This window comes from Nyctibius grandis, chromosome 3 (assembly GCF_013368605.1).
Source record: "Nyctibius grandis isolate bNycGra1 chromosome 3, bNycGra1.pri, whole genome shotgun sequence".
NCBI classification, from domain to species: domain Eukaryota; kingdom Metazoa; phylum Chordata; class Aves; order Nyctibiiformes; family Nyctibiidae; genus Nyctibius; species Nyctibius grandis.
The window spans coordinates 110,627,371-110,639,603 of NC_090660.1; the positions used below are offsets into that span (position 1 = coordinate 110,627,371).

General features: G+C 44.6%; 1 protein-coding gene across 6 annotated transcripts in view; it reads right to left on the reverse strand.

The window, feature by feature from the left end:
• The window catches only part of PTK2 (protein tyrosine kinase 2), a 245,096-nt gene that overhangs the window by 6,508 nt on the left and 226,355 nt on the right, over positions 1–12,233 (reverse strand). For all 6 annotated transcript variants that reach the window (XM_068396090.1, XM_068396091.1, XM_068396089.1 and 3 more), the window contains 3 exons: positions 8,008–8,070; positions 2,499–2,538; positions 1,642–1,748 (listed from right to left, as the gene is read on the reverse strand). In XM_068396090.1, the coding sequence (XP_068252191.1) occupies positions 1,642–1,748; positions 2,499–2,538; positions 8,008–8,070 (210 nt within the window). The remainder of the gene's footprint in view (positions 1–1,641; positions 1,749–2,498; positions 2,539–8,007; positions 8,071–12,233) is intronic.

Below are 12,233 nucleotides of genomic sequence, written 5' to 3' on the forward strand. Positions count from 1 at the left end.
GCCCAGGGAGGTGGTGGAGTCACCATCTCTGAAGGTGTTTAAGAAAAGACTGGACATGGCACTTAGTGCCATGGTCTAGTTGCCATGGTGGTGTCAGGGCAATGGTTGGACTCGATGATCCCAGAGGTCTCTTCCAACCTGGTTGTGCGATTCTGTGTGATCACCGCAGGGATTGCCCCGGTGTACCTGCAGAAGCCCGTGCTCTAACGCAGACCCCATCTTTCTCCTCATGGGAACCCGCTGGAGCACAAACACACACAACCTCCCCGGGCTGATGGCATCAACTGACAGAACAGGAACAGCAGCAAGAGTTATCCTGCTTTAACGCTCTGGATACTGCCGTCAGACCAGCAGTCCTTGTGGAGGGGTATTTGCCTAACTGCAAAGGCTGTGAAGTAATAAAACGGCGACGTGTACAGATCAGCTGCATTTCTGTTAGAGTGTTACTGACAAGAGAATTCCCAACCACTATTTATCTAGCTGATGGAAACTGCTAGTATCAGAAATAGCTCCACTGGTTCCCCTTGGGAGGCTCTGAGGTCACTCAGGTTTGGGTTTTCTGAAGATTATAGAATCACAGAATCATAGAATGGTTTGGGTTGGAAGGGACCTTAAAGATCATCTAGTTCCAACCCCCCTGCCATGGGCAGGGACACCTTCCACTAGACCAGGTTGCTCCAAGCCCCATCCAGCCTGGCCTTAAATACTGCCAGGGAAGGGGCAGCCACAGCTTCTCTGGGCAACCTGGGCCAGCGTCTCACCACCCTGACAAGAAAGAATTTCTTCCTAAGATCTAATCTAAATCTCCCCTCTTTCAGTTTAAAACCATTCCCCCTCATCCTGTCACTACTTGCCCTTGTAAAAAGCCCCTCTCCAGCTTTCCTGTAGCCAGTTCAGGTACTGGAAGGCTGCTATGAGGTCTTAGAAAGGTAATGGAGTCCCAAAGGCAGGGAATAACACCTGGAGACACGATTTTAGAAGTGACTGACGTACTAAGGAGCAGTTCCATTGACACCAACTGCAACAGGGGACAGAACGCCGTGTTTCACAGCGCCCTGCAGCATCGCTCTGCTAGAAAACTGTGAAGTTTCATTTTTGGGTTTATTGCCTATTTACACATTAGAAAGTATCTCAATCACAGGGTCACACAGACCACACCATTTCCCCTTGTTCCCCAGAGCTAGTAGGGTTTTAGGAGCCTTGGTGCTGCAGTAAGAGCTTTTTTGGAGCACCACAGTTCAGACATGTCTCACTTCTCCGTGACCAAGGACAGGAGACTTTGGTACTACCTGAGTAACTGGGAACCCTGGGTGTGCTCCTTCCTGCTTAACAAAGCTTCTGGGCAGGAAGGCTGAGTCCACACGGGACATCTCATACGCTCTTCAAACTAGAAATAAGCTCACCTGGGAAAGGTTCTAGGTGAGGAACATGCTGAATCACAGTAGTGGAAGATATGAGCCTACCAGTTAACTCTCTACTTCCCTGGAAAGCTGTCAGTGCATGTCTGCCCCATGACAACATTTACTTGGGAAGTTTAGTCACTTTTGCTTTCCATGGACTCTACTTCAGGAACAGCAACTCTCTCAGGGTGGTAATGTTTCATTTTCTGAAGCATGTTTCATGTGACACTGAGCAATGTACCTTCACGCCTTCATTGTAGCTGTCCACGGGGCTGTTCAGGCTTGCGAGGCTGCCCAAATGGCTGGGGGCTCCAGGGCGGGGAGGTTTCTTTGGCGGAGCTGCGTGATCTGGTTAATGAAACAATTTGTGTTTTAGAGGACCAACATATCGGATGGACCTGCATAATTTTGGTCTGTCAACACTACAAAGGCTACACATGCTTTACTGTACGAGCAGAGGAGATGCACATCTTTATGTGTCTTATAGTAAATACATTGTTTGTAGGAGCTACACTCAAATCTCTATTTCTGCTGAAGAAACGCAGACAGGAAAGGTTGTGGAATTCATTACGCTTTCCTGCGGTTATGAGAACATGGCTGTTTTAGTAAGATACTTCAAAGATCCCTTAATTGGGCAACTGCTACTCATCTCAGTACACATACCCCAGACCTGAGAGGTACTCACCCCTTCGTACCACAGCTGAGTGCCACACATGCTGGCACGTCTGGGAAAATCGGACTTCTTCAGGGCACAAGTCCTGGGTGTGATTCACTTTGAGACTGAGAAACCTAAGTTTAGGTGTCTACATTTGGTTTACATGTCTGAACTCCACACATGGTGAAGTCATACACAGTGACTCAGCTTCCTCTAGACACTTCCCACCTGTTGATGAAACACTTTCTTGGCTTTGCTGACTACATCTCTGGGGACTGCACGGGGAATTTAAACACATAGTGCAGCGAAACACCTATGTGTAGTTATGTGGAACTGAATCCACCCCTTGTATGAAAACGCTGGCATAAATCTTTGTTCACTGCTGCTGCTAGAAGACTTGTAATCAAGGATTCAAGATGACAGTGTATGAATTTACTGCTTACCTGGTTTACCCACAGGCTGATATATGTGCTGGTTACCAGCCTATAAAATAAAAGAAAATATACATTTAGACTAGTTATTACAGTGCTCACAACTTTCATCAGCACAATCTCAACCACTCAGAGTGGCCCAACGTTTCCCAACAGTTAAAAATACATCCCAATTCACCATCACTAGCTAAGCTCCTAACTACAGGCACATTATTTATACAATAAGAAAGACTTTTCACTTATTTTGTTATCGCTCACAACAGCCCTGGCCTCTACATGACGGTTTATCCTTCATTATTAATCACATGTGGTGGTATATTCACAATTGGGTTTGGTCTGTATTCAGAGATCAAACTGTAGACGTTACGGTGGTGAAGAAGAAATTGCAGCGCAACCATTTGGAGACTGAGGTATTTCTGCACCGCTGAATGGTCTCCATAATCACAGAATCACAGAATGGTTTGGGTTGGAAGGGACCTTGAAGATCATCTAGTTCCAACCCCCCTGCCAGAGGCAGGGACACCTTCCTCTAGACCAGGTTGCTCCAAGCCCCATCCAGCCTGGCCTTGAACACTGCCAGGGAGGGGGCAGCCACAACAATGGTATCAGACTTCTAAGCTGGTTTACTTTTTGGTTTTGTTGCAAAGCTCTTAGTCAACATCAATTTGTTTATTCATTTGGAAATATTTAATAATAGAGTGAAGTGACTTTCCTTGGTAATTGTATTTATACAACCTTCATGCCAACCTCAGTCGCCGAGGGGAGCAGCTCTGGTGATCAGCAGCTCAGCTCAGTGCACAGGGAGGGTCCTGAACCGGGGGAACCTCAGGGGAGCAAAGAGACCCGCTGGGAGCCCACAGCTCATGCCACAGTGGCTGAGGAGACCTGGATGGGGCCAGGAGCAATGGTGGCCAAGGTCCTCCACACGTATAAAAAACCACAAGGGAGCACCAGCAGCCAGGGTAGGAAAAGAGGGTGTGATGCGGCAGTTTGCATGTAAGGGGGCACAGGACAGGCGCTGTGACTCTGCTGGCCTGACCAGGGAGCAATGGTGTCCACCCGGCGGACAGCCACGGCTTCTCTAAGCTCTCCACCTGCCATGACTGACGCAGCTTCCCAGACAGAGCCCCGGTGGGAACTCATCTAGCTGACCAAGAGAAGCCAATAGCTGTGGTAGGTTTGGATTTTAGCAAAGCTTTTGACACCGTCTCTCCCAGTATCCTTCTGGACAAAGTGGCCAGCACACAGCTAGACAAGTCCATAATACCCTGGGTGAGAAACTGGCTGATGGGTTGGGCTCAAAAGGTTATAGTAAATGGGGTTACATCAGGCTGGCAGCCAGTCACCAGTGGGGTTCCCCAGGGCTTGATTTTAGGACCAGTGCTCTTTAATGTTTTAAAAAATGATCTGGACGCAGTAATTGAATGTACATTAAGAAAGTTTGCTGATGATACTAAACTAGGAGGAGCTGTGGACTCCCTTGAGGGTAGAGAGGCCTTACAGAGAGATCTGTATAGACTAGAGAGCTGGGCAACCACCAACCATATGACATTTAACAAAAGCAAGTGCCAGATTCTCCACCTGGGATGGAGTTATCCTGTTTGTATGTAGAAACTGAGGGACGAGAGCCTGGAGAGCAGCCCTGTGGAAAGAGATCTGGGGGTTTGGGTTGATGGCAAGGTGAATACGAGTCAACAGTGTGCCCTGGTAGCCAAAAGGGCCAACCGTGTTCTGGGGTGCATCAAGCACACCATCACTAGCTGGGTCAAGAGAGGTGATTGTCCCACTCTACACTGCACTGGTGCAGCCCCACCTCGAGTACAGTGTGCAGCTTTGGGCACCTCAATGTAAGAAGGACGTCAAACAACTAGAGTGTGTCCAGAGGAGGGCAACCAAGATGGTGAAAGGCCTCAAGGGCAAGACTTAGAAGGAATGGCTGAGGTAACTTGGTTTGTTCAGCTTGGAGAAGAGAAGGCTGAGGGGTGACCTCATTGCAGTCTACAACTTCCTCAAGGGGGGTAGTGGAGGGGAAGGTGCTGATCTCCTGTCTTTGGTGACCAGCGATAGGACACAAGGAAATGGAATGAAGCTGCATCAGGGGAAGTTCAGATTGGACATTAGGAAAAGGTTCTTCACTGAGAGGGTGGTTGGTCACTGGAACAGGCTCCCCAGGAAAGTGGTCACAGCACCGAGCCTGTCAGAGTTCAAGGAGCATCTGGACAACACTCTTAGTCATATGGTTTAGTTTTAGGTAGTTCTGCAAGGAGCAGGGAGTTGGACTCGATGATCCTTATGGGTCCCTTCCAACTAGAGATATTCTATCATTCTATGAAAGACAAAAATCTCTTTGGTTACAACCAAATTAATACTTTACACAAAACTTGCAGTTGTGTCATAAAAAGCATTACAGCCCCAACGGTCACAATTTATGCAAGTGTATCTGTATAAAGGAGTTTCCATTGCAAAGTAAAACACTGATGGCAGTGAGAATTTAATACATCTAGTGCTGCAACACCTCAAAAAGGCATTTATTTATAAAATAAAGGCCATTTTCTGCAAAGTCAGAATACTTCTTTGCGTCACACCTAAGGAAGCTGCTTTTTCAACACTCTGAAGATGACACTCAGACTGCTTAGGATTCACTTTTAGTGGTACGAAAACAGTATTTGCTCCAATTCACCTTCACCTCTGGATACTGCTATCATAACTTTCATTTCTGACCTTTTAAGCAACTGTTTTTGTATGTGTCTCATTCTCTATTTTCAGAAACACACCCAGGTAACAGGGACAATAGCATTACACTTACTACTTCTTAGCTTCTAACTTCACCGTCACCTCATTTCAATGAGGATACGAAGCAGCTGGCCCAACAGCAGGGAGAAAGTCTGCAGGAGATGCTCCAAACTGAACCGAGATGCTCATGCCTTGCAACAGACTCATTAACAAACCTGAGGGATACTCACAATTGTAGTTCAGCGTTTATTCAAAGTTTCAGTCTGGCATTTTTAGAAATTCATGTTATGGTTTTAAAGTTACAGGCAGATCTGACAATGGCTCCTATGGCTAAGGTTGCTTTCAGCTGCTCAAAACTTTGCCAAATTTTAACTGCATGAACTGAAAATTCCTACACTCACTCTACTTCAAGCTAATTTCTATCAGTTTACTATGGAAAACTGTGGCAAGAAGCACAACTTTCAGAAAGTTAAGGCTGCATAAAATGTATTGCATAGGGGGAAATCTGACGTTCTTATAATTTCGTAGATGATATTTCATCAACTGAATGCTTTAGAGCAGAAAGTGATGGCTGGAAATAAAGGAGCACGTTCACCCTGCCTACTCCAAGTCTGTAACTACAGACTTGAAAAAAAGCAGATTTCAGGAACTAGGAGTAGAAATCAAAGATCCAAAGCCCTGAAACTCTTCTGCTGTCACCATGAACCTCTGAAACCCGCTGGCTGATCATCTCACACACTATCATATGGCTGCCCTCTCTAGTTAGAAAAAACATCTGCTTTCTGCCAGCACCATCAGTCATGTCATTAACTTTGATTTGTGTTGTTAACCTGTTTCAAATCTGATAACCCTGGGGGAAAAGAAAGGAGGGAAGAGAGGAATGAGAGTAAAATTCTACTAAAACAATTCTTGCATTTTGACTTCTAGAAAATTGCATATTAAAAGTATATGTCAAAAGAACGTGCACAAAGTTATACAGCCGCGTGCTCATCAGTTAGGAACTACTAAAACGTGGGTGATGACTTTTCATTTGTACCACCACATCCAAGAACAGGATCATGTGTTGCTCCTTCTCCCTCCCAGCGTCCCTGAGCTGTGCAGGTGCTGCTGCTCTGAGCAGGAATCAGAGCTGCTGTGCTTTCTGCTCCTGTTCCAACTACCACGACGACTACTCAAATAAAAAGTCACTTTGTAGGGAAGACGTAAATGACACCTCAGTGAACTGGATTCTGTCCTCACCACTGTCACAGAAATCTCTGTGTTACACCGGACAATTGTTTAATCGTAGCTCTCCTAGAAATGACTACTACCTACTTCTCATCCTCTCGATGAGAAATTGGGATTGACTCACAGAAGCATTAACACATTTCCCACTGCAAATGAAGTCAGAGTTACGTTCTGAATGTATTAAGAACTATAAAAATGCAAAATCAAATTCTGGAACTAGAAATGCATTTACTACGAATTAGAGTCTCTTTTAAAACTCATTTTGTCAATCACTAAGTGTTTTCTTCACAATCTTTCAAACGGGGTGTGAAATTGTACTACCTCGTCTGGGAAGGCAGGACTTCCCTTACAAGCTGTTTGGAATTTGGGTGTTGTATTTTTTATTCCAACCCCAGGCAGTCATGCTGAAATCAAGCAGCAGTCCGAGAAAACAGCTGGCTGCAAGAAGCTGTACTTTAAAGCCATGGCCACCGAGAGCCACCTGAATCAAACCTCTGACATGGCTTCAAAATCTCCAGGCTATCTCAAAGCATCTTCACGAGTAGCACAAAATGCAGCGATACTTTACTTGCTCTTATATAAAGATGCAACAATAGCAAAGACATAACAATAACTTCTCCAATTTCATGGAAAAAAATCTCAGCAGCTTCCAGACCTAAATGTCTCTAGAGACCATGCTACAGTGCGTCATTCGTATCCTCATTCATGACTGTACTTTGGCTGCAAATGCAGGAAGAATCCCTAAATTCTTAGGTAGTGAAGAAATACTCAAGCCAAACTAGGAGTTTACAATTGCATCCCAAATGAACTAGGAGAGTGAATTTAAAATATTAACTATTTTAAAGGTGATCCCTGGGGACAAACAGTAGATGAAGCATCAGGTTTCTATCATTAACCAGCCCTAGCCTAACCCTGCCTTTCCATCAGTATGATTCAGAGATTCCAACGGCAATTAAACAATTGGAGAGACATTTTTAGTTAAGCAGACAGGAGTTAAGCCAGTAAGAAAGAATACCACGGCTGCAGCTGTTGTCTGGCAATAAATGAATGGCTATGGGTGTTATTCCATTTGTTTCATAGCGGATCATTTACCCCAAACAGATTTCTGGGTAATACAACAGTAACATTTACATTCCTTGTAAGAAAACCCTTCAGATATTTAAACAACTGCAAAAGTTATTTTAATCTCGCTTCCTGTTGACAGAACTTTCAGAAAACTATGCACATTTTTAAATAAAAGGCCCAATTATACAGCACATGAACATTAAAAAAAATATTGCAACATTATTTGTGGAAACATTTTAGAATTTGTTAAACAGCAGCTTCAACAGGAAAAAAAAAACAAACCCCAAATCCCCCAAACTGCTCCATGAACAAGTTTGCCACAGCTGCTGTTCCCACAAAAGCTGAGCCTCTTGGAAAGCTGTAGATCCATGTAATAACAGCGGAAACATTTAGCAAAAACTTTAAATCAACTCCCATAATCAAGACAGCGTACAACATGTTCTACCAGGAAACAGGAGAAAGAGCTGGGAGATGAAAAGATCCCACACATACTTACTGGGCCCTGGAGACCTCCATCCTCTCGGTCGATGCTGCTTCTCGAGAGCCGCACGTCGGGTTTCTGAAATGAAAATTTAAAATGTCATTCTGTACTCTGCCTACCGAGTCACGCGACCTAGGCTTCAAATCATTATAAAGACAGGAAACTACTGTTAAAAATTTACACTGACAAATACAGATGTCATTTCATTCCAGTCTCTACACCCCCGCTGCTGCGACTGCAGCTACTGAAACTCCTGGCAGCCTTCTCGACTGCTTCTCAACCACCCATGGGTAAAAATGCATGTTATAAATATTAATAGTACCATTTCCCTAACACAACATTGGAAAACCTGCATTTTAATTTTCTCAAAGGCAGCAAAAGTTGGTTTGTTTTTTTTTTTTTTTTTAAAAAAATTGTTTGCTTCCCAACAGCAAAATTTCAACCCCGGGTTGAGAAACGCTGCACATTAATTCCCGTTTCCTGCCTGAGGACGGCTTATATGTACTTGGCTCCCTCTCCGAGCCTGCAAACGGGGCCAATTACTGGAGCTCTTTAAACTGCATTTGGATACAGAAAGCTAATAACGACATCCAGATTCACTATCCCACTGATAGAAGCGACAAACAAATTAATTTCTATTTTATACATTTTAAGCGATATACAGGAACTCTGGGCTTGGTGGTTTTAAAAAGTGAAAATAAGACTGGCCAATTTTTTTCACAGAGAAATGGGTCATTTTTGTCATTTCCCTAGCACATCTACAAATGTTATACTTTTTCTTTGAAGACAATATTAAGTACAGGGAAAGACAAAGGAAAAGCTGATGTAAAACAAAGGTTAATGCTGATCTGAAGATAGAAGCTCAGCAAAATTAAAGTGCTTTTCTAGTGCGCTAATTCTGGCACACAACAACGAAGAAAGAGGGTTTATCTGACCCTTCACTATCCTATGAGACTCAAGAGTTCATTCTCTTCAGAAAATGGATAAAATGCACATCTGCATCAGTGTAAATACATCTTATTTCATATGTGTGTATGGATATATACATAAAATGGACACACAGAGAATGAGAATTTTTTATTTAGAGAAATGCAGGCAGGTGAATACTGACTGTAACTAAACTGACCCCATGAACAGATACCTGTCCTTTCAGGGTCAGTTTTGGGGGACAAATATATCCATTTCTCGTTTAAACTTGCAAAGATACGCTAATATTGATCTTTTATCATTAAAAACACCCCAGTTGTGCTGGTAGGCTGTCAGAAGGGCTTATACTTTGGATTTCATTCAGTCTCCTGCAGACTGAGCGAGGCACGGCCAGAGACAGTCGCTGCCTGAAAGAACTTGTAAATTAAAAATAGACAAGTCATATCAGGCAGGAAAATATTTAACCCCATCTTAAACATGAAGAACTGAAGCAGATACAAGCAAGCGATTTCCCAGTGTTTCTTTGGGAATTTGTGACAAACTTTATGATGAAACCTACCATTGACTACACAGCCCTGGTGAGGCCACATCTGGAGAACTGTGTGCAGTTCTGGGCCCCCCAGTTCAAGAAAGACAAGGAACTACTGGAGAGAGTCCAGCGAAGGGCTACAAAGATGATCAGAGCACTGGAGCATCTCTCTTATGAGGAGAGGCTGAGGGAGCTGGGTCTGTTTAGCCTGCAGAAGAGAAGACTGAGGGGGGATCTTATCAATGCTTACAAATACCTTAGGGGTGGGTGTCAAGAGGATGGGGCCAGACTCTTCTCAGTGGTGCCCAGCGACAGGACAAGGGGCAACGGGCACAAGCTGAAACATGGGAAGTTCCATCTGAATATGAGGAGGAACTTCTTTACTTTGAGGGTGCCAGAGCACTGGAACAGGCTGCCCAGAGAGATTGTGGAGTCTCCTTCTCTGGACGTATTCAAAACCCGCCCGGACGCGACCCTGTGCAACGTGCTCTGGGTGACTCTGCTTTGGTAGGGGGTTGGACTAGATGATCTCCAGAGGTCCCTTCCAACCCCAACCGTTCTGTGATTCTGTCATATACAGAGCTTCTTGGCTGGATGGGAAATGAACCTTTCTGGGAGGCAGCTAAAGGGCTGGAAACTGGGTGGTGGGTGCTGAGGTGTGTTCAGTGTGCGTGTGTTTATGGAGAACATTTCTGGCCATTGTTGGAGCACAACTGTATTGAGGGTGTATATACAACAGGGAGATGAGTTGGAGGGGGGAAACCCTCAAGCCATCCACTTGGTTGTGAAGCCCCCAAGTTGAACATAGATAGAGTATATCTAGAAAGGCCCTGCTTAACACTCTTGTGCAGTGTAAGACTGTTTCAGAAAATGAAGCCTTTGTGAAATTGGAGATTTAGGATTCCAGCTTTACCTCAAACAGTTCTCACTTGTGAGTATATTTTTCAAGACTTGAAGCTAAACAGTGACCGACAGCAATGACGAATCATCTTCAAATGTGTTTCATACTATGGTGGGACTTCTCATGCATGCACTGTAGCACTGCGAAATTTTTTTTGTGAAAGCCATCCAGAGGGACCCTGACAGGCTTGAGAGCTGGGCCTGTGCAAACCGCATGAAGTTCAGCAAGGCCAAGTGCAAGTTCCTGCATGTGGGTCGGGGCAATCCCAAGCACAAATAGGTGGGGAAGAGAATGGATTGAGAGCAGCCCTGAGGAGAAGGACTTGGGGGTGATGGTTGACGAGAAGCTCAACATGAGCCGGCAATGTGCGCCTGCAGCCCAGAAGGCCAACCATATCCTGGGCTGCATCACAAGCAGCGTGGCCAGCAGGTAGAGGGAGGGGATTCTGCCCCTCTACTCTGCTCTCATGAGACCCCACCTGCAGTGCTGCGTCCAACTCTGGGGCCCCCAACATAAGAAGGACACGGAGCTGTTGGAACGAGTCCAGAGGAGGGCCACGAAGATGGTCAGAGGGCTGGAGCACCTCTCCTATGAAGAGAGGCTGAGAGAGTTGGGGCTGTTCAGCCTGGAGAAGAGAAGGCTCTGGGGAGACCTTCTAGCAGCCTTCCAGTGCCTGAAGGGGCTACAGGAAAGCTGGAGAGGGACTTTTTACAAGAACATGGAGTGACAGGACGAGGGGGAATGGTTTTAAACTGAAAGAGGGGAGATTTAGATTAGATCTTAGGAAGAAATTCTTTCCTGTGAGGGTGGTGAGACACTGGCCCAGGTTGCCCAGAGAAGCTGTGGCTGTCCCCTCCCTGGCAGTGTTCTAGGCCAGGTTGGATGGGGCTTTGAGCAACCTGGTCTGGTGGAAAGGTGTCCCTGCCTGTGGCAGGGGGGTTGGAACTAGATGATAAAGCTTTAAGGTCCCTTCCAACCCAAACCATTCTGTGATATGATGCTATGGAAGTGCCAACCGTACTAAATTAAAATGCAAGTTTAAGCAAAGTCCTTTCCACTTGCCATTATATTCATTACAGATACGTATTTCAGGGAGGAACTATATTTTATGAAATATTTATCTTGCAGAGAATCAAGACCCTTGAAAAGTAAATGGTATTTTTTCTAATAAACAGTCTATCTGAAATCTTTGGAAATGTCATGAGGACTTTTCAGACAGGATGCATATGTTGACAAAATGGAACATAATCTACTTTATTTCCAGTATTTCTGGTCACCAACTAATAAAAGAACATCTAAGTCTTGGCATTCTCAGGACATGCCAAATTGCAATGTCTTGGTGGGATTTTCTCAGGCTAAAAATTAAGATCTTATTTTAGCAACAGTTCACATCAATTATATTTGAATTGCAGTTCTCAGTGTCAAAATAGGACAAAACCACAACTATGTGGGAATTTCAGAAAAAAAACAGAACCAAGCACGATAAGGAAACTATGCAAGTTATTTCTTCTTAACCTATCACAGGAAAGGACTATAAATTTCTTAGCACTGCTCTGTCTCCTGGGGAGTTACTAAAAGGCAGGCACATATATATCTTTATCTTATACGAATAAAAACGATGCCACGTAACATCAACAGACACAAAGAAAGGTTCAAACTGGAAACTAAATATAAATGAGGAAGCAGGTAATTAAACAGGCCTAAAAGAAGACAAGCATTCTGCAAAACGTTCAGAGAGAATTAGCGACAGTGCCAGGCGTAAACATCACTGACTGCTCTACACTGAATTTAAAAGGTCACAGAATCACAGAATGTTAGGGATTGGAAGGGACCTCGAAAGATCATCTAGTCCAATCCCCCTGCCGGGGCAGGATTGCCTAGACC